Genomic DNA, 21830 nt, shown 5'->3' with positions numbered 1-21830 from the left:
CGATCAACCAAGTCCATTCGCGCCTACAGATAAGATAAGCACTCCCCGAGATAATCGCTAGGTCGTATCTTACTTTAAAATTTCTGTCAATTTATCTGCCTGCCAAACAAATCCATCATCTAATTGAGAAAATATTGATTTTATATGTAAATATTATCGAAAAAATTATAATTGATTTTGTTTACTCGGTTCATAATTCGAACCGACTCCTCTAGCTCTTCGTAACTGCGCCAAGTTTCTATAACAATGTGTAAAAAAAAAAAAAAAAAAAAAAAAAAAAAAAAAAAAAGTCTGACGATGCTTAGTCAATTGTCAACCAAATTCTGATTGTTCAACAAAAAAAGAAAGAAAAAACATTTTATATTCGATCGCTTCTTGTACCTACAGTCGTTCCTCAGCTGAATACAATAAACCTACTGACTGCATAGTTCTTGGATGATTTAATCATACAAAAAGTTATGAATTCCTGGCTTTGTTAATTTAACGTCTTTGAATGCTTGGGCACATTATTATTCGTTATTCGGAAAATTGAGGAGTAACATCGATATCATCGTACGTAAAAATTTGTTGGTAAATCTTATCTTTATAGAGTAAGTTTTTAATGCGCTGTCGGACATTAATTGATTAATATTCTCATAGACAAATAGCAAATTTATGAGTTATTGATAAAGACTTTGAATCACGAATACTTTGCAACTTTATACATAACTTTATGCACCTACATAAGCGAAATAACTTAAAAAATTATACATGCGCGGAATTTTGCTAATGCCAAGTAGTAAATACCGTTGAATGATAAAGTGACATGATAATGCAAGTGCCCCGGTATGTTGATATTTAATGCAATAGATTTATCAATATTGCATATGTATTTCTTTGACAAAAGTTTTAAAGGTTTCGATGGTTTAACTTTCTAATCATCGAGTTCAAGTTCAACTTATTTGCTTACGGTCTTGATATTTCTTTTCAACCGCATATACTAGCCAAGTATCTTCATACTTAACGACCCATCGAAATACTTGCCAGATTAGATTTCGAATAAAGAAATACTTTAATACCAACATAATAGTAATGCGTACAATAACGAAGCAAATACAAGATTAATGCTAAATATGAAAATGTTTTTAAACAGAGATTTGATAGCATATTTTATTCATAAGATATTGAATAACTTTTTTTCGATTTTTTCTCTCCCCCCCCCCCTCTCTTTTTAATGCATTAGTTAATGGAACGAAATTTCCAGTGATTTAATGTAATTATGTTGTATTAAAATTATTATTTAGGTAAAAAATGTTTATTGAGTAATTAAGATTTATGTCACAGTTTTCAAAGTTTTTTTGTGAAATATTTTGCTAATTTAATTTATGATTGTACTTTACTTATGAATAATCTTATTCGAAGAAGAAAAAAAAACAACAACAAAATTTAATATAATTTCTATTAATAATAACTGCACATATATTATATGTATAATATATAATCAAATGTTTATTCAGGAGAATGATACAAAATCATGATGATATTCTAATAAATATGTATTTACAAATTACAAAATTACATACGATACTTCTTTTATTTCGATGAGATTTAAAAAACAGAAACAAAAAAAAAAAAAGCAATTATTTAAAATGCCATAATGGAATGTCTTTATAATGTCAACTGTTCAACTACTATTAATGCTAGATCGATGAAACATTTATTTATGACTTATTCATTTACAACTAATCAATATAAAGTTTATATGCTAATTTATTATTTTTTGATGAAATGCCTTGTTTTTGCGCGCCATTAAAACTCTTGAAAAGCAGAGAAAATATATTTTACTCTAATAATGTCGTTGCGTTTTAATGACGGAAAATAATTAGAAATTGGACGTTTATTTTAAATAATTCTTTTAATCTATTCAATTAATCATTAATCAAATAAAAATTGTTCATAAATATATTTTTTCATATTCTTTAATAATTTTATTATTATTGCTGTTGTTAACGTATGGAAGATATATTTATCTTTTAAAAATTCTTATCGATTCGCATTAAAAAAATTGTCTATAAAACCAAACTTTCTTAAACCGGCTATGTGAATATTAAAATTGAATGAAATGAGCGAATTATTAAAAAAAAAATAATTAATTTTTCAGTTTTGTTTAATGTTCTGTGCTTTTAATCTTTTTCAAGATTATTTCAACAAGAATTATTCTTCATGAAAGAATATAATTTTTGTTTTTTGTTGTGATCGACGGTGATTCCGATAAGAGTAAATGACAAAAGAATTCAGAATACAGAGATATTATCACTTTAATTTCGATAGTTTCATAATAATAAAAGTGTAAAGAAAGTAATGTAAATACATATGATAAATACATATGCAACCGATTGATTACTTGTTTGTGTAATGTGTGATTATTTGCTGTTTGCACTCTATCTATATAAATTTAGTAAAACATTGTTTCTGTTTCCTTTAAAATATATATGAGGTCGTGTAATATAATATCTTGTGTCAATTAATAAATACAGTTTTATTTCATTTCGATGTTATGTGATTGTTGTTTCGTTATTAAGCAAAAGACAAGTATAACGATTCATTAGAAAAATGAATTTACCTCTTTTATTTTAATAAAGAAAATATCATTCGTTTATGCTTACATATTCAAATAAATAAGTGGCTTATAATTATAGAACTACTTTCTAAATTACAATTTGTGTAAAAAGTATATGTGACATTAATTAGAAAACTGTACAAAGTACTCTGTTATGTATAAGTTTAAAATAATGATTGTAGATATTTTGTCACATTAAAACTTTGTGCTTAATAATTATTAAATTGGAATGTTTAACTGACTATTTTATTTTTGCCACTAATTCGGAAATAATTAATGTTCAAAATATAATAAAAACTTTCTTTTCCTTCGTATTTAGAGTTATTAGGATAGGAGAGGGAAGGAAAGGAATGGAAAGGAAAGGAAAGGAAAGGAAATGAAAGGAAAAGGAAAGGAAAGGAAAGTAATGGAAAAGAAAGCCGTGTTTGGGAAAGTATAATCGGCAAAATAAATAGACGAGTTTGATTAGATTTCACAATCCGGTTATTTATTTAACCATTGAGCGTATATTAATATATACTATATGTCGTGGCTATTCGTATGTACGGTAACAGGCGTAAAAAGTAAAATGAGTTGGATAATAATGGCAATGCTAGTGGTTGACCGTCAAGTTGCTATACGTTTCATTGTTTGTCGAGGGCGATCGTAAATCCGTTCCTTTGTGTTGAGGAATTACTGGACGCTACGTAGCAGGAAATTAGCGTTAAGCATGTGGATAGAGTTGGCAAGGGACGAAGAATTCGCCGACGTCTATCAAGCAATTCGATCCAACTTATGTACGTACGTAGTGCAGAAGAGTACGCTTGACGTCGCGACTCGGCCGTCGATTGCCCGCGATTCGGTCATTGTAATTGGACATTTGTTTTTGCGACGACCTTTGCTAGGAGGCGCAAGGGAAGCTGCTCGCGAATCATTTAGATGGCGAATAAGCGAGATAGTAGCGCCGATGCAATGACTTTATCAATGCCAAAAGGTGTCGGTTTTGTAGTACGTACATCCTTTCCGCCTGTCCTCCTACGTGCGACTATTAACGAGGAAAGTGAATTTACGTTGAGGTTATGTTTCTCTAAAGAAATTCTCTGTCGTAAAATGAGCGTCGGTCTATTACTTATTCCAGTGTGATTTTTGACAGAAATCGTGTGACGCGCGCGTGAGAGTGACTTTCTTTTTAATTTCAAAGACAAAAGCGAATAAGATTCGTCACCCAAAATGTTTGGATTTTTAATATCGTGAGCTGCATAATTAGTCGTTGTCAGGTCGAATGGCTTCTTCTTCTTCTTCTTATTCTTCTTCTTCTTCTTCTTCTTCGTCTTCTTCATGAAAAATTTCTCTTGCCTTAAATAAACTGTTCATGCAATTATTCGTAAGTCAGATGTAATGCTAATGCCTCTTGATATAAAAGTAATTGAAGCATAGCATTAAGATTCAACAAAGTAATTGTTTTTGAAAACTTGGAGTCTTTCGTAAGGATGGATGTTGGATAAGCTTGATATACTATTATTGCGATTAAAAAAGATCGATGTGTCATAACGACTTGATAAATTATCATTTCGTAAATAAAAGAAATATTTCTTTTATTTTTATGATCGACAATCATTGGAATGCCGTCTTAATAAAACGAAGTTGTAGGACCATGGACGTCGAGGCGAAGGCGTAAAGCTGCAAGGAGCCGTGAAACTCCGCGTGATACACTTTCTAAGCATCGGTCTCTGACGTCACGTCCCAACAAAACTCAATTCACCTTTCAAGAGGGCGACGCCGCAAAAGAAAAAAAAAAACGGCTAACGGATTTCGCTCGAGCAGGCTCACCAATACAATACGCGTGCATCGAGATAGAAATCGTGTAACGAGGCTATTTACGAAATGGAAATGGTGAAATGGTAGAAAAAGAAGGCAAACTATGTGTGATGCGGTGATTAACGTCGTCGCCGCTTTAAGCTCGATCAATCAATGAGCTGGATGGGATTTTTATTTGGATCCGGGGATCGATATTGACGAATGCCCCGATACGAGGCCGGATACCTGTAGGTTATTGATTATTTTACGATCGTATAATTGAACATGCGAAGATAAATATCGCCTTATCCGATGAACGAGCGAAGGAGAGAGTAGGCGAATAAGGGAGAGGGAAAGATAGACCGAGACAGCTAGGGAGCGAATTTGGGTCAGCCCTCGAACCGGCGTAATTGTACCGTTGGTGTAATGCTAATAATTAAACTAATGTTGCACTCGCGTATGCACTATTAACGCAAGCCTTGTACACATTGGCTAAAGTTTCTCAATTTATCATATAGAAATTTCAATTAACTGACAGCGTTCATGATGCTCAAATGAAAATTTCTAAACGTGTATCGGCGCTCACGCATACGAGGGATATATACGACAAGGAATTAACGTTTGTCAGGCGAATCGTTCGATCGTTTAAATCTGCCTTGGGATTATTATACAAGTGGCGATGATGACAGTCAGCGGAGGCAGTGGCCTCTCGAGAAAAAAAAAAATCTTAAGCTACTTACAAAGCCAAGACAGTAGTACACTTTGCTTGTATTTACAATTTGTGATAAGCGAGTGAGAATTACGTTTAAGCGGCGAACGTAGCAGCAAAGTGATGATCATTACATGTGCAGCCGGGAGTCATTGTATACGCATAGTGCTTACGAAAAATGCAATATCGAGCATTTATTTATAGTAAGAAATATAACGTTATAGCTACCGGTAATTACTATCCGAGCGAAAGAAGATCTGATTGTATTGTATCTTGGCCGACGTTCACTCTATGCTGTTTATAATACTTTATAGCTTCTGCACTTCTCGTGACGTACGTACATAACGACAGTTGTAAACTTTCATCGTCGAGTTAGATCGCAGCCAGTGCTCTCGGAGAGAAGCCGGAAGCGTTCCAATTCCTTCGAGGGCGGTGATAACGAGCGGTAATTACGCGAGGCGATTGTTACATAAAGTTAACTATTTGCAGAGAGAGGATAGGAGTCTGCTGGCGCAGTTTTTCTACGCGGATGAGTCCCTCAACGGGGTGGCCTGCGAGCTCGACTCCTTCGACGGCCGCCAGGAGCCCGAACGTTGCACCTCTCTTGTCAATCAGCTGCGCCACTGCCAGGATAAAGTTCTCACTATCTGCAACCAAATAATGGACGAGTTGATACCAGAATCCCGGGCGAATCGCGATTTCCGCGTCAAGTTCCCGGATGACGTCATGCAGGAGAATCTCGCAGGTCAGCTGTGGTTCGGAGCCGAGTGTCTTGCCGCTGGCTCCTCTATTCTAAATCGCGAGGCCGAGAGCTCGGCGATGCGGCCACTGGCTAAGGCACTCACCAAATCTCTCGAGATCGTACGCAACTTATTGCGGGAACAGGTCTTCAAGGGCCAGACAAACATTAAAGTAAGTTCGAATTTTTTTTTTCATTTTTCTTTGTTTTTTTTTTTTTTTTTTTTTTTTTTTTTTTTTTTTTTTTTTTTGTTATATATATATATATATATATATATATATATATATCAATTATTAGATTTTAATCTTTTCATAAGCAAAAAATATCGAGTTAAATGCTCTTCTTCGTTACAGACGCAAAACCCACTGGAACCATCGGCCGAGAAGCTCATCGAATCTCTCAAGATCTTTGATCGTCTGTTCGCAGATTTTGAGCTGTGCTACGTAGGGGCAATGGTACCGGTTAAGTCAACCAAGGAGTACGAGCAACAGGAGCTTGTGTGCGTTTTGTTCTCAGAGACGCTGCAACGAGCACTAGAACGATCGCTCCTTAGTCAAGCGGATGTTGACAACTACGAGCCCGCGCTTATGTTTACTATTCCAAGACTGGCCATCGTCGCTGGACTTCTGGCACCGCCTGGTGGTCCACTTTGTCTCAATTCCGTCGACACCATTAGCGAAATGTTCAGACCCTTTCGGGTGAGCTAACGCTGATGCTATTTTCTAATCCGAGTGTGATATTCCTTCGGCATCTTATATATTTCTTGAATCAAGTTTTTCCGTATGTTTTTTTGTTTTTTGTTTTTTTGTTTTGATATTATTTTTCTTAATATACTCTACCCAACGTTTGTGTTTCATTGGTAAATTCAATATTTTAATGTCTCAATCAATCGTTTTTTATGCTATGTACTAAAATATTTTGTCGCTAAGCTGAAAATGCATTGTTCAATTAAAGTGAATAAATATGTAAGGCTTTATTTAAATATCACTTTCATTGCAATAAATCACCATATAAATTACATATAAATTACAATTATGTATTACAAGTGACATAAAAATTCATTTAATTCATTTAAAGACATAAAAATATTAACCATACGTTTTAATGTACGAATCGTATGTTAATTTACGCGCTGTCGAATCAATTACTTTCTTTGCGAAGAAAACAGTATTGTATTTGAAAAATGTTATTGTGTTCATTTTATCATGATATTCTAATGTAATTTATTAATAGCTTATATATTATGTTTATATTTTAGTTACCGTTAAACACCGATGAAATAAAAACAATGCAAAAAGGTGTTTAAAAAAAAAAAATCTATTAATCTTAGCTTACGAAATACTGTTATTCGATCGCTTGGTCGTGATTGAAGAAGTTTTTGTTTAAAAAAAAAAAGAAAGAAGTGTTTGTGTGCATTAAACTGTACATCAAGCCAAATTTTCTGCATCTTATATAAAAATATCAATAAAAATGCTGAATTAGAATCCTAAATAAATTTTTTTTTTATTTTTTTTTTTTTTAATGGAAATCCTACCCCTCTCTCTGTCTCTCGGTACTCTTGCTGGCTCTGTCTTCTGTATTCTTCCGTTGAACTCGTAATAAAATCAATGATATTATTCCGCAGAGTCTACTTTTGAAAATAAGAGAACTTTTGTGGACACTGAATAACCGTGAACTCTACATGTTAGAGAAGTTGCTGTGTTCGATCGAGGAGGCATCAACGCCAATATCGCAGACTAATCGCTCAACTTGCCAGGACGTCCCGGACCTCGAGGAATTCGTCTACAATTTTTACACGGGTTATCCAAATTGCAAAGATTTTATCGCAGATTTTTACACCGTAACACGAAACAACGGCAGCAACATCGACGAAGTTGCCAACGACGCTGTTCTTATTCTCGAACAGGACAGCAGCGAACATGTTTTTAATTCCACAGAACGTAAAAGTAGCTTGGAGACGGACAACGAAGTGCTCATCCAGAGTGTACACTCCGAGAGCTCTCCATCTCACGTAATCAACCAGGACGACTCGTCCGTATCCAGAGCACCTACGCTTCGTCATGATTCGAGCGGCTCTTCCCACTTTTATTCTTGTACGTATAATGTCTTTGTTAAATTCTGGGCTTTGTTAATGCGCAAAGTCGTGGAGTACCACTAAGGCTATGTGATTATGTCTAGGCGACTCGGTATCGGTAGAGATACCGCAGACACAGTACCTGCTGAATCAAGTTTCCCACGAGAGCAACGTTCCTGTTCAAAGAATAGAGATTCCGAGCTCCTTGCCGGATATGGATTCACGGAAGCTCATATCCGAGGCCAACAAGAGTCTATCCAATCTTCTGCTCGACGCCGATTGCCAGAACGAGATATCGGAGCACGTGGATTCGGGTATCTGCACGGTCATATCTTCGGAGAATACAAGCCTCTACGACAAAAGCCCCGAGGATAAAAAGAGTTTCGAGAAAGAGGAGGAGGAAGTCCTCGAAGAAGAGAGTGGTAACAACTATTTTTGCTCGCAGTTAAACTCGGCTAAACCGCGTGACTCGGATACCTCGGACAATAGCGCTCGAGAGCCGAAGAGTTCGCCTTATCTAAAGCCTGCTCTCGAGACCTGCAAGCACAGTGCACGTAGCGAACAAATAATTGGCATTGCCTATGGGAACGGACAGATTCCCGTCTGCGAGGGTAATCAGCCGGGCTTCCAGATTAATTACAAGGAAAATTGGGAACGACTGAATCTAAAGATCGAAGCCTCGTCTTCGCGGCGAGCCTTCTGGCGTGAGATTAATCAGGACACGACCTCGAGCAGGAAGCGTAAAGAGGAGAAGCAGCGTCGACGTCGCAGGCACCATCGTAGAAAATGCGAGGCCACGACCGATCAGCCTCCCAGGAAACAACGGCATCAGCAACACGAGCAGCAGCAGCAGCAGCAGCAGCAGCAGCAGCAGCAGCAGCAGCAGCAGCATCATCACCATCATCATCATCACCATCATCATCATCATCACCACCATCATCATGAACAACAGCAGCAGCGGCAGCAGCAGCAGCAACAACAACAACAACAACAACAACAACAACAACAGCAGCAACAGCTACAGCAACCGAAAATAATGGCCGAACAGATTCCGACGAGCAGCGAGAGTTCACGTTCCAATTCGGTTGATCGCTGTTTACAGCCACGACTACTTGGCCTCGGTTCGAGTCTCCATCCTAGTCAAAACACTCGACAGATGCCCAAGTTCGGCGGTTGTAGTCCCCACGCGAGCCCCCGGATGCAGCACTTCGAGTGCCGAGGTACGAATTCTCTGCGGACTTTCGGCACCACCTCTGGCCACCAGATGGCATCCCACAGTAAGAAGCTTTTGGAGCACCGACGGTCCCGCTCCGAGCAGCTGCAGCGACTCAAGAGGCGGGAAAGAGCCGCGTACAAGCTCGATCACTTTCGCAAGAGGAACAATTGTAGTGACTTGATAAACGACGGGCTTGGTCCGAGGACTAACAAAAGTGGCGTGGTCGTGAGTAGTGTGCACCTAAACTCGCTAGAGGTGCCGCCAGGAATGAGGCCGGATTTCGTTTCAAGCTCGAGCTGCTCGAGCTGCTGTGACTCGAGTTCCGAAACCAGTGAGTTTCAGAGTGACTGCCAGGACGATGAGGAGATAGCGCTCGCGATGCAGGCTGCCGAGATAGCTAACAGAAATCAAATTAGGGCGAAATTTCGGTAATTCCATTAGTAATTTAATATATCACGGGCGTTACGTGCCTTGATTGCGATATTAAAACGACCGCGATCTTTCGTCATAATCTATTCTCATTCTACGCATGAATTTTCAGTCAACTTATTGACAGGAACATTGACTTACTTATCATCGGCTTAAAGTCATTTTTATATTTTTATATCTATCGATATTTGCATTTTGTATCATTGCATTTTATATTTATTGGTAGCTTGAAATATAGCAAAACTTTTTCACAGTTTTCTTTGTTCTTTAAATATTCAATTAGCGTTGGAATTCGTGGATCAATCAATCTTTTAAAGTAGCTAAAAAATTTTATCATAAAGTTTTATTGAAGAAAACGCACGAGTGGGCTGCCCTCGTAATAATATAATATTATAATAATTTTATGTTGCAGTTCATCCGAGGATCTAGTCCATAGGCTTTTCGTCTGTATAGCTGGAGTCGCGGATCAATTGCAGACGAATTTCGCGTCTGATCTACGCAACATTCTTAAGTGCGTTTTTCTCATGAACAGTAGTCAAGTGCCGAACGTGGATGAGAAAATTGATGATGAACCACCACCCGTCTCGCAAATCGAGTTAAATATGCCAAGTTCAAACGAGAGCTTAGAACATCAAGAATCCGTAGAGGACGATGAATTGGCCGAGGAGCATGAGCCAAACGAAGAGCGAAGTAAACATTTATCTATATTTCATTTAACTATTGGTTGATCTCAATGTGTCTGGTTAATTCTATTGATTGTTCTTAATAAAGATTATATCGTCGAATTATTGCAAAAGAAATTATATCGGCGAATCGTCTATTAATGCATCTCCGCGACATGTGCATATGATACGCGACTTTGCTCTATCTCGAGAAAAAGAAACTATTCTCAAATCAACAAAGAAGTGAATTTTAATTAAATTTTTATCTTCCACTGATATTATAATGCAAACGCGGTTTTATTTTTGAGCTTAAACCGAGCACTCGCTTTGCAAGTCCAACGCTCGCGATATGCATGAAAAATTTTTCAGTTAACGCCCGTAAGAAAAGTCGAACCGTCAAATTAAAAGATCGACCAATAAAAGAATTGCATCTATTGCGCTTCGATGGCTAGGCTCGAGTAGCTAAAGTAACCCAAGTAGCACAAGTAGCCCAAGTAGCACAAGTAGCCCAAGTAGCCCAAGTAGCCAATACAATAGTCTCACTTTACGCTTGTACACAATAATGCTTGCAACGTCCTCGCGACACTCACCTTGAATCAGTCGGCAGTACAAAAAATGTCAAATTGAAAATGACGAAACCCGCCCTTATTTCTCCTTAAAAATATCGGACGCCGCAAGGCGCTACATGCAACCGGATCCTAAGGCGCGTGTGTGTCGCATATTTACAGGTTCTCCGATAACGGAGCGAGGCGAGGAATGCGTGGAGCGGGCTCCGATCTGGGTTCCGGACAGCGTGGCACCCCGCTGCATGGCTTGCCAGGCAGGTTTTACGGTTGTCCGGAGGCGCCACCATTGCAGAAATTGCGGGAAGGTGTTTTGCGGCCGTTGCAGTGGCAACAGCGTGCCCTTGCCTCGCTACGGACATACGAAGCCGGTGCGCGTCTGCAACCGTTGCTTTCTCTATCAGGTGACTCCCTTCACGGTTAGGCAAGTCGCATCGACCAGTTGAATTATTATGGCCGTATAAAGGAGTAATTTCAATGCCGACGCCAACGTGCGCGTATTCGTCGTTAAGAGAGTTTGCGCCGACCTCAGTCGCATTTTATAAAATCCTTCATTCTTATGTACGTAATTGAATTTATTCCATTGATTCTTAAACTTAACAATGTCTTTCACACGCTACGCACGGCATTATTACAAAATTGACGATTTCGAATTTATAGTTTGAGCGTCCATTATCACGAACTGCGTTTTACAAATAATCCTATTTATTATTATTATTATTATTATTATTATTACTATTATTATTATTATTATTATTATTATTATTATTATTCATTATTGTTATTATTCATTATTATTATTATTCATTGTTATTATTATTCATTATTATTATTATTATTATTATTATTATTATTATTATTATTATTATTATACATACTGGCTATATTGAAATATCATTGCGAAGTCTAAGATGCGATTGCTTATATTGTATCGATATTGAGACAGTGCATTATGTTACATAAATTAATTACATTAATGTTTACATTAATGTAATTACATTAAACATACATTAATTATTCATTGTTAATAATTAATATCTTATGAAAATTGGTTTACAATTAATTGAATCTCGCTGAGATTTTTATAATTATTTTATATATATATTTGTGTTTGTTGTTATCAATATTACTAATAGTGTTAATAATTTTGCATAATTTCTCAAACTTCTGGGTGATTTTAATCTCAAGACACAATTAATTCACTTGTCAAGTACAATTAATTACTCGACAATTAAAACATCCATCATATTTAGCATCTTTTAAAATGTAGCATAAATTTGCTTTTAATATGGATTTTTTTTTAATCAAAATTTAATTTTAATAAATAATATTTCGAACATTATATATATGAAGGTGAACATTTGAAAGTTAAATACATTAATATTTCAACTGTATTCTCAATTTTTTTTATTCGCTCGTAATTTTTTAATTACAATTAAACTTTATTAAAAAAAAGAAAGAAAGAATATAATTGTTTGCTTTATAATAATAAGAAATTGAAAACTTTCTAAAAAGTGCAAGGAAAAATCGCATTAGATCTTAAACTCTAATATGTTCTTCAAAAAAAAAAAAAAGAAAAAAAAACAAATATATAAATAAAAAATAAAAGAATTTTAAATATTCGGTATCTTACCTTAATAAGTCATTCAGTGCGAATATAAAATTATAAAACAATATATAGTGGCTTAAAAATTTTTAATCATACTAAGCTGTCCTTAGTTTTACAAAATACCGTTCGATATCATAATGAAAATAAATAAAAACACAATAAGTATTTAATTATAATATTTTCAAATATTTCAACACATACCTGCACTTTTGTTCCGATTAATCTTCTGCAACTGGACAGAAATAATTATACTACAAATTTTCTTAGATTATAATAGGATCCGGCATATCTAAAATTAATTCGCAAAATGATACACTCACTAGGTAATCTAAGTCGATTAATTTGTAAAAATATTACATAAATAGATTGGATAAAACTTGCGTGTATGTTGTATTATTATATAAGTAGTTAAAGAAAATGGAAGTTTGTATTACGAAGATAAAAGAAAACGCATCATACGTGAGATATACAAATATAGCACGCGTGTGTTGAAAATTTCTACATAGCTTAATATTAGATTATTCGTTAGTTTACTTGCAAAACTTAAATGTGTATATGCTGTAAATATTAATTAATTAAGCATTAAGGAAAACTGCCTATCGAATATTCCTTAACATTCAATTATTGTTTTGAAAATCTCTTTTAAAATCAAATAGCACATAAAAATCATACGTGCCAAATTTATTAATTATCAGACAATAAGTAATATTAGTTTATCATTCGAAAAGCCAATTATAAAATTAACAATTTATAAAATACAATTTCAAAATTTATTGAAAAGAAGATTAAATTTAAGGAATATTCGATTTAGTAATCGTGCATTTTGACTTGAAAGACTGTTCTCAAACATAAATGTTAAAGTATTATAGAATTATCTTATAATTTATTCTTCAATTAATTTGGAATTACATTATTATAATTCGAGATAACATTTATCTATTTCTAATAATTATCATAGGCTGATTTTATAGGATAAAAATTGTAATATCTCTTTAAAAATTAATAGTAAATTAAATTTTTGTATAAAATTGATATAGCTATTGTTATTACGGTCTATTAATTAATTCAAATGCTTCATTATTTCTAAATATCAATCTGCATTTTTTCAAATTATTTCATTAAATATTTCTATTTTTCGCTGACATTCCATTTGCCAATTTATAAATACTGTTTGATTATATGATTTAGGGGACTCGTTTAAAAACAGACGATCATTTATGATAATTGACTTATTCATCCGATCTTCGCGACTCGCTTGATTAATTAATCGAATGAAAAAAATAAATGGTGAGCAGAAGAATGTCTTACTTTTTATTGATTGATATTCTGTCAAATAGGATATAGGTCTCTTCGTTATTAATATAATAAATTTCTATATCGAATCTGTAAGCGTAATTAATGTTATATAGTATAATATTACGAAAATTCTATAAACCCAAATATAACACGTTAATTTTTTATAAAAATGAAATATATGACCAAATCTATGAAACTAATTAAGAAAGGCTATAAGTGATAACTTTATCAATTAATAATTAAAAATATTCAATAGAGATAAACTAAGTTTCATTAATAAAAAGATGAAAAAATTAAAAATTGCAAGAGCTGATTGCATTGCAAAGAAATATTACAAAATTAACTTGCTTCTAGCCTTTGTATATATCTACTTACATACAATAATTGTAACATTACGTAAATAAAATTAAAAGTTCTTGTGATGTAGATCAATAAAGTCGAAAGAAATCTTCCGGTACATTACAGTTTGAGATTATTATCATTATCATTATGATCATTATTATTACTACTACTGTCACTACTACACTACTATCACTACGGCGACTATGACTACGACTACCACTACGACTACTACTACTACTACTACTACTACTACTACTACTACTACTACTACTACTACTACTACTACTACTACTACTACTACTACTACTACTACTGTCACCACTACTGCTGCTAATACTCTTATTACAACTACTAATACAATTTTTTATTATTACTACTATTGTTATTTGCAAATTTTTGAAACTTTGCATAATTATTATAAACGATCTTACTAGTGAATATTATGGCACTCAAATCACGACTACATAAACTAATTAAATGCGTAATTATTTCTTTCTCTAATTTATTTGAATCGATAAACGCAAAAAAATCTGTAGAATAATGTTTCACTTGAGAATGTGTATACAATAAGATAAAAGATAAAAGGCAAGAGAACGTGAAATTGCATTTATTTTTGTATATGTCTAATTTTGCTGAATGTTTGAATGTAAAATGGTCAGTGAACTTCTATGCTAAACCTCGTTCAAAGGACAAACGGATATAAAATCTTGGTTATATTGAAGTCGATTTTAACCAGTTGTAGAAGTAGTCGTATGCTATGGGTTAATTGTATAAAAAGATCGATCACGATTGGTAACGAAATAAGACGTCTTTTTTTTTTTATCTATAAAAAGTCTAGAAGGCTATATGATACCGTGTATCTTTAAATATCAAAACATAAGTGTTCTCGATATAAATGCTCGCACTGCTATATATGAAATTTATCGAATGATATAAAGAAAAGAATTATAACAATATTCAGAGATAATGCACTGAATATAAACGGTATAGATGTGTACGACCTTGATAAGCAACGTCAGCATTGCCCACTTTATCAGCTTTGGTCAAGTGGTATTGATTGAGAATTTTTTATGCACGATAATGATGAACGATAATAAATGTAAATAAAGTTTGTTATTTTAATTAATGCGTGTTTCATTTCTCCCAGCACTAACAATATACCTTTCACTTATTATGTTATAATAATTCATTTTTCTTATATTTATTAAATATAATTTATTAAAACATAGAAATATCATTTTTTTTTTTTTTTTTTTTTTTTTTTATCATTTTTTTTTTTTTTTTTTTTTTTTTGTTAAATGAATTTTTTAAGGCAATCGTTATAAACAGGTTGAGCGCATATTGATTTACTTCGAAGCGTAAAGATAAAATTATTCTCGACATTGTGCGGTCGTCATGGAAGCTCATCAACAAATCTGAGTGAATTTTTTTATAAGATAATTTTAACTACGTTCCAATACTATTAAATAACATTTCAACAATGATGGATATGGAAATGAATGCCGACATGGAAAGGGTAAAGCAGTAACATTATTTCAAATATTTTATTAAGAATGCAACATGTAAACTTAATATTACGTGCACGGGGATAAATATATTTATAAATATATTTGCAGTTATTTACTCGCCTATCCACTTTTTTTTTTTAATATTTCTTTACTTATGTTAATTTATATTAATAAGATTCCATCTTTTTACATGCTTAATATTAATAATGTTATTAGTCCAAAAATAGCTATATGAAAAGTTTAATAAAATTAATGAAACTATTTCTGTTATGTAAAGTAAATTTATTGTTTTATCAAAATTTTAACACATGATACTTTCAATATATATTAAAAATTAAATATTAAATGATGAGTAAGCTTTTATTATATGCTAGATTGTAAATAAATTAATTAATCTCCTTCGTAACAATTATTCTTCCCAAGCGCTAAAATGGGTTAAATTTTTTAATTTTTAATCAATGTTTTATTCATACTGGTAGAAATATTTAACAATAAATTAAAAAATAATACAGTATACGCAATACATTAATACATAATACATATGAATACAGTTTTATTTTTTTGTTCATTTATTGTTGTATAGGAGGAGGGTAGTGAAACGGGGGGTGGTTCTAACGAAGGAAGTTCAACAGGAAGTATGTACTGCACTCTTGAACAGAATTTCGAACAGGTATTTAAGCTTATTTATAAATATCATTTTCCCATTCTAACTATATGAAACTATTATAGATAAGAAATGCTATGAAGAACAACAGAGCTTTAGAGTCGTATGAGCACGAGTATAAGCGGCTCTTTGAATCCCTTTATCAATCTCATCGTAGCGAAGACGAACTAACTAAGAAATGCAAAACCCTACAGGTATTTAACAGGGATGTAATGTCCATAATAATAATGATACATTCATCTAATTATGCGAGAATAAATTTCAGGAAGAAGTAGCAGAAGGAATGAATAAAATTTTTGATTTAGAGAAAAAAGTAGAAATTGGTGAGATGAATATAGAACAGTTGAAAAATGAAATCATAGAGAAAAAAAAACATACGGATATTATCCATGTGCGAGAGCAAAAAGCTCAAGAAATTATAGAAAATTTACGTATCTCTATTGCTAAGCTCACTGAGGAAATCAATCAGAAATCAAAGCAACTTTCCACAGAAGAGCAGTAAGTTGCTTTTTCATGAATTTAAAAATGAATACAAAATGTATATATTATTTGAGCAACGTAATAATAAATTTAAAACATTGCTATTTAATAATATTTTGCAATATTAAAATTTCTTTATATATATATATATATATATATATATATATATACATTAACTTTTTAATTGAATGAGAATTGCATTTTTTATTTTTATTACAACGAAGCGTTTCAATTATAATAATATGGTCGTAATCGTTTTACAAGGATGAGTTTTCAAGCTTACAAATATTTAATGAGATTCTCTTTATGAAATCAATTATATTAATGCATTAATTAAAGCCTCGAAAAATGTATTTTCTTCAATTTTCTCGTAAGCAATTATTGCAGAGATAACATGTCAAATTACGTCACAACGGAATTCAAAAGCGAATCAAAGTGAACGAAGCGTACAATTAGCAAGAATAAAAAATTGAATTCAAGAATAATCAATTATCATCGAATTCTTAACTCGGAATAATTGAATAAACTGTAGAGTGATCGCCTGTACACAATCCTGACGACTAGGCGCTAATAACTCGATTACTTATGTCTGTTCTGCATTCGCATGAAAATGCAGTAACTACAATCTTCGGTATCTGACGAGATTATCAAGTTGCTCAACACGTATCCAAATTTACTATTTTTTGCTTTTTTTTAAGTTTCATCTAAAACACCATTAAAATAATTATATTTCCCATTTTCCGCCGAGATATTCGTGATTTTTTTTTATACATATAGCGGCTCGTGCAAACGTTTGAATCGTATTTAATTTAATTATGAACGTATAAAACATTGAAAGTATAAGAAAGTTTTCATCTTTCATATTATATGTGTTTCTTAAATTGAAATTAGGTTGCCACCTACGCAAGAAAAAGATGGTTTAACAAAAGAAAATGAGCGTTTACTCGGTGAAGTCGATGCTTTGAAACAGTGTCTGAAAAACGCTGCAAATTATAATCAAGAAATAGAAGAAAAAGTTAATGAAACTGAAGAGAAAATTAAATCGTTGCAAGAGACTATTGATCAACAAAATAATGACATGTTAAAGGTACAACGAGAACGTGAAAAAACACAGTCCGAATTGGACAATCTTTATGAAAAATTTATAATACGATCGACTGAACTACAGGTATTTTTTATTCGTGTTTTTTTTTGCATTATTTTACATTTTTTCCTGGGATTCATCATTGTGTACATGTTTAAGACAGTTGATGAAGCATATAAAGAAATGCAAAATAATGCTTTAAAACAAGAACAATTATTATCGGACCAAGTAATGGAAAATGAAAAATCTCAAAAAGAATTACATAAAGTTACACAACAAGTAATGTCAATGAAAAAGTCGTCGGATAATCTTCAAATTAAAATTACACAAATCGAGAAGGAATTAAATGATAAAAGTAGGCTTATTAAAGATTTAAACAAAGAAATGCATGGGTAAGGTGATTTCTAGGCTTTATTATGATTTCCTCCTCCTCCTCCTCCTCCTCTCCCTTCCCCCTTTATTTTCATCAATATTAAAAGCAATTATTACTGACCAATTGATTAATATTGAATTAGAAAGCAAAAAGAATTAGAAAGATTGAATCTTGAAAAAGAAAATACAGAGTCGAAATTAACGAAAGAACGAAATCTTAATATGAAAACTGAAGAAAACTTGAAACGCAATGTAACAATTCTTAAGAATTCTGAATCGGAGGTTGCCGGTCTTACAAAATGCATAGAATCAGATAAAAAGACGATTGAGAAATTGAATCGTTTCAAAGAGACAGCATCAAAAAATATTAAAGAACAAGAAGAGATTATTATGAAATTGAATTATGAAATTCGTGTATTCGAACAAACTAATCGAAGAATGCAGACAACCGAAGATGAAATGACGGCAGCTGCGAATGAAATGAGACGACATATAAAGAAATTGGAAACAGACAAGAATAAATGTGTAATAGAAACACAAGAATTAACAGTGAAGGTAAATTTATCAAATTTAATTTCACTTTTTTTTTTTTTTTTTTTTTTTTTTTTTTTTTTTTTTTTTTTTTTTTTTTTTTTTTTTTTAATAAAATATTTATTTACGCTTTAAACGTACTGTATTCTCTGATACTTTATATAGATAACATAAGTCTTTGATAAATTACAAAACAAAATTTTCAAATAAGTCTATGTGTTAGGTAAAAGACTGTGTTGACGAACTGAAATTAAAAAGACTTGAAATTGCCGATTATCAAAAGCGCCTTCATGAAGCAGATAATAGATTTCGGCAACATCAAACCGTTTTTGATAATATCAGAGCTGAGCGCAATTCTTTTAAAAAGAATCTGTTGTTAGTACAAGAGGAAGTCGTGGAACTGAAGGCGAAGGCCAAAAACTTAAATTTAGAAATTAATGTTTTAAAAGACCAATTGGCAATAAAGGAAGCAGATTTGATGAAACAAGAATTTTGTAAGCAGATTAAAATATTTGTTATTAATGAAGTTTGATAATTATTATAATAGGACCTAAATAATGATACGTTTCGTCGGCAAATTTCAGTATTCAACAAGCTAGAGAAAGAAAAAGATGGACTAAAAGTAGAAATTACAAATATACGTATAAATATGTCTAATTTTCGAGAAGAAATGGAGAAAATGAAGCAAGAGGAAAAATTTTTGAAAAAAACATTACAGGAAGCCGACTTAACTATTATTAAACAGACCAAAGAAATAGAATTGATAATGAATGAGCGCGATATAATTGGCACGCAAATTGTCCGACGGAATGATGAGATAAGCTTACAATACAACAAAATGCAAATACTAACGGAGACTCTTGCTGGAGGTGAGAAACAATACACCCAAAGAATGGACGAAATAAGAACACTTAAACTAGAATTAAAAAATCTGAAGCTGCGAAATGCGGCTTTGGAAAAACATACAAGTAGCCTTAATGATCTTCGTGATGCGGTTTCGCATCTCGAGCGTAATTTAAATAAGGAAAGACTTAAAGTAATGGCGCTTGAGGAGGAGGTTCAAAATCCTTTGAATATTCATAGATGGCGAAGCTTAGAGGTGAATTGCACTCTTTTTTCCGTTTCCGCAACTTTTCCATTCGTGTTTATGATTACTTACTTTCCTACTTACTTATTAGGGAACCGATCCAGATACTTTTGAACTTTTAAAAAAAATTCAAATTTTACAAAAAAGAATAGTAAAAATGTCGACGGAAATGATTAACAAAGACAAGAAGATTAGAGAGATAGAAAAATTATATACGAATCTTCGTAAAGTCCTTGCAAAACAACCAGGACCGGAAATACTCGTACACCTAAATAAAACTCGCCGAGCTCTAAGAGATAGAGGGAATAAAATGAAGGTCCTAATATGATTTCACAAAATAATTAAATACAAATTTTTTTACGCTAATAATTTATTTTTATTTATAATAAACAGAGTTTAGTTGCAGAGTTGAATATGGCAATATCGACAGAACATAAATTCGAGATTGATAAGATAAAAAAAGAACTTAATATAACGAAGGCGAAATATTTTGCTCAAAAAAAGAAAAATTTGAAGCCTCTTGAATATATTAAACAAATTCCTGCGACTTTGACAGTAAACCCAAATAAATTCCATTATAGTGGGTTTGATGTGAATAATCCAACATCTAAAGACTCCACTATTTCTTCAACAGTAATAACTCAATAAAATTAGATACGACAGAATTAAATTTTTTTAATTACCCATTAAATTTAAAGTGCTTCGTTAAAAAATGTATAAGATAATAGAAAATTGAAAAGTTCATTAAGATTATAAAATATTGTTAAATTAACACTTAATAATTTTAAAGCGGCCTTTTATCATTTTTAGAAAAATTGTTTTCAGAAGTACTTTTTATCTTTAAAGAATATAATTAATAGTGTTAAATTGATAGAAGAACAAAGTCAGATAAAAAAAAATAAATAAAATAATAACGAATAAATCTAACGAAATAATGAAAATAATAATCGAATGATATCAATATTAGTAATATTAATGTTAACATAAATACATTTTATATAGCAATTTTAGAATAAATTATAAAGATACAAATGAATGAATCTGTATAGTGATTCTTTATAATATTACTATAAATAATAAATAATTTAACAGAAATAATTATTCGATAGAGTTTTAATTAAATTTATTAAAAATGTCACGATATTTATACGTTTAACAAAAGAATGTTATTTATTATTTACATTTAAAAAAATTAGTTTAAAAGAATATTTTATATTAAGTGTTTTTAATTGTTTTGTAAGCTAATGTATTTTATTATATTTATTAAATTTTATATTTTTCACTATATTATCATTGAATGAATAATTTTTTACTCAAGTCAAAGAGTTGGTGGATAAGTGATTTAAATAATCAAAACATCTATCCCTTTTATCCTTCATATGGCACCTTTTTTTATACAGTTTACGAAAAACAATTGAATACGAAAAATAATTATGTAAATAATCAGTGAGTTAGAGGGGTTGTTTGTTTCACACTGATTAAAATTACCATGTACCCGTACACACACATGCAGTATACTCGTTAGTACATATTTGCAAATTTCAATGTTTGCATAAATGCTTATTAATACTCATTTATTCGCTCATTTTTGTATTACTCATACATTAATATGTAATAGTATCGGGTAATTCCGTTGCAACTGTATAAAGTAGCTGGCTCCATTTGCGTTTAGTCACAAGAGTTAAACTGAACGTCACAAATAAGTTTTAACTAAATATTTAAACCTCTATATTTATCGGTAATTTATCGGTTCGCGCTCTTATTGATAATGTTCAATCAGGGTTTGGTGGAAGGAATATAAAGGGTTATATTATAACAATGTAACTGACAGACAATGATTATATTATAATATAATATTATTCTTAAAGGAATAATTAGTAAATAATGAGACAGCCAGACGGACAAAAAAGAAAATATGGCCTAAATAATAAATGGAAGATGGATAATTATCAAAATAAAAAATAATAAAAGTTTTTACAAATTCTTCTTAAATTGGGTATTATCACTGTCCTATAAGCTAAAACATGAGTTGTTACATTTTTGTTGGAGTCTTTTCTTGATTGACTGTTTTATTTCAACTATTAATACCT

General features: G+C 32.1%; 2 protein-coding genes across 2 annotated transcripts; both read left to right on the top strand.

The window, feature by feature from the left end:
* The first annotated feature begins 5471 nt into the window (after positions 1-5471).
* LOC105365292 (lateral signaling target protein 2 homolog) lies at positions 5472-11448 on the top strand. Its single transcript, XM_011503408.1, has 7 exons — positions 5472-5996; positions 6177-6521; positions 7448-7916; positions 8002-8765; positions 8907-9541; positions 9955-10232; positions 10933-11448. The coding sequence occupies exons 1-7, from the start codon at positions 5745-5747 to the stop codon at positions 11211-11213; spliced, it is 3024 nt and encodes a 1007-aa protein (XP_011501710.1). The 5' UTR covers positions 5472-5744; the 3' UTR covers positions 11214-11448.
* A 3915-nt stretch (positions 11449-15363) lies between these two features.
* Positions 15364-20419, top strand: LOC105365238 (coiled-coil domain-containing protein 147). The gene is made up of 11 exons (XM_011503345.1): positions 15364-15530; positions 16106-16192; positions 16252-16380; positions 16452-16684; positions 17558-17834; positions 17910-18142; positions 18266-18677; positions 18877-19147; positions 19238-19752; positions 19832-20056; positions 20134-20419. The coding sequence occupies exons 1-11, from the start codon at positions 15495-15497 to the stop codon at positions 20386-20388; spliced, it is 2673 nt and encodes an 890-aa protein (XP_011501647.1). The 5' UTR covers positions 15364-15494; the 3' UTR covers positions 20389-20419.
* Positions 20420-21830: the final 1411 nt, after the last annotated feature.

This window comes from Ceratosolen solmsi, unplaced genomic scaffold (assembly GCF_000503995.2).
Source record: "Ceratosolen solmsi marchali unplaced genomic scaffold, CerSol_1.0 scaffold63, whole genome shotgun sequence".
Taxonomy (NCBI): domain Eukaryota; kingdom Metazoa; phylum Arthropoda; class Insecta; order Hymenoptera; family Agaonidae; genus Ceratosolen; species Ceratosolen solmsi.
Note: the sequence above shows the minus strand (reverse complement) of the source record. Positions and strands in the feature narration are given on the sequence as shown.

Excerpts from the sequence above, each read along its gene's own strand:
- LOC105365292 (XM_011503408.1), top strand. The coding sequence starts at position 5,745 with ATGGACGAGTTGATACCAGAATCCCGGGCGAATCGCGATTTCCGCGTC. Across the intron at positions 5,997-6,176 it reads AGGGCCAGACAAACATTAAA|ACGCAAAACCCACTGGAACC; the intron begins GTAAGTTCGAAT and ends TCTTCGTTACAG. Across the intron at positions 8,766-8,906 it reads AGCAGCAGCAGCAGCAGCAG|CAGCAACAGCTACAGCAACC; the intron begins CAGCAGCAGCAG and ends CAACAACAACAG.
- LOC105365238 (XM_011503345.1), top strand. The coding sequence starts at position 15,495 with ATGATGGATATGGAAATGAATGCCGACATGGAAAGG. Across the intron at positions 16,685-17,557 it reads CAACTTTCCACAGAAGAGCA|GTTGCCACCTACGCAAGAAA; the intron begins GTAAGTTGCTTT and ends AATTGAAATTAG. Across the intron at positions 18,143-18,265 it reads TTAAACAAAGAAATGCATGG|AAAGCAAAAAGAATTAGAAA; the intron begins GTAAGGTGATTT and ends ATATTGAATTAG.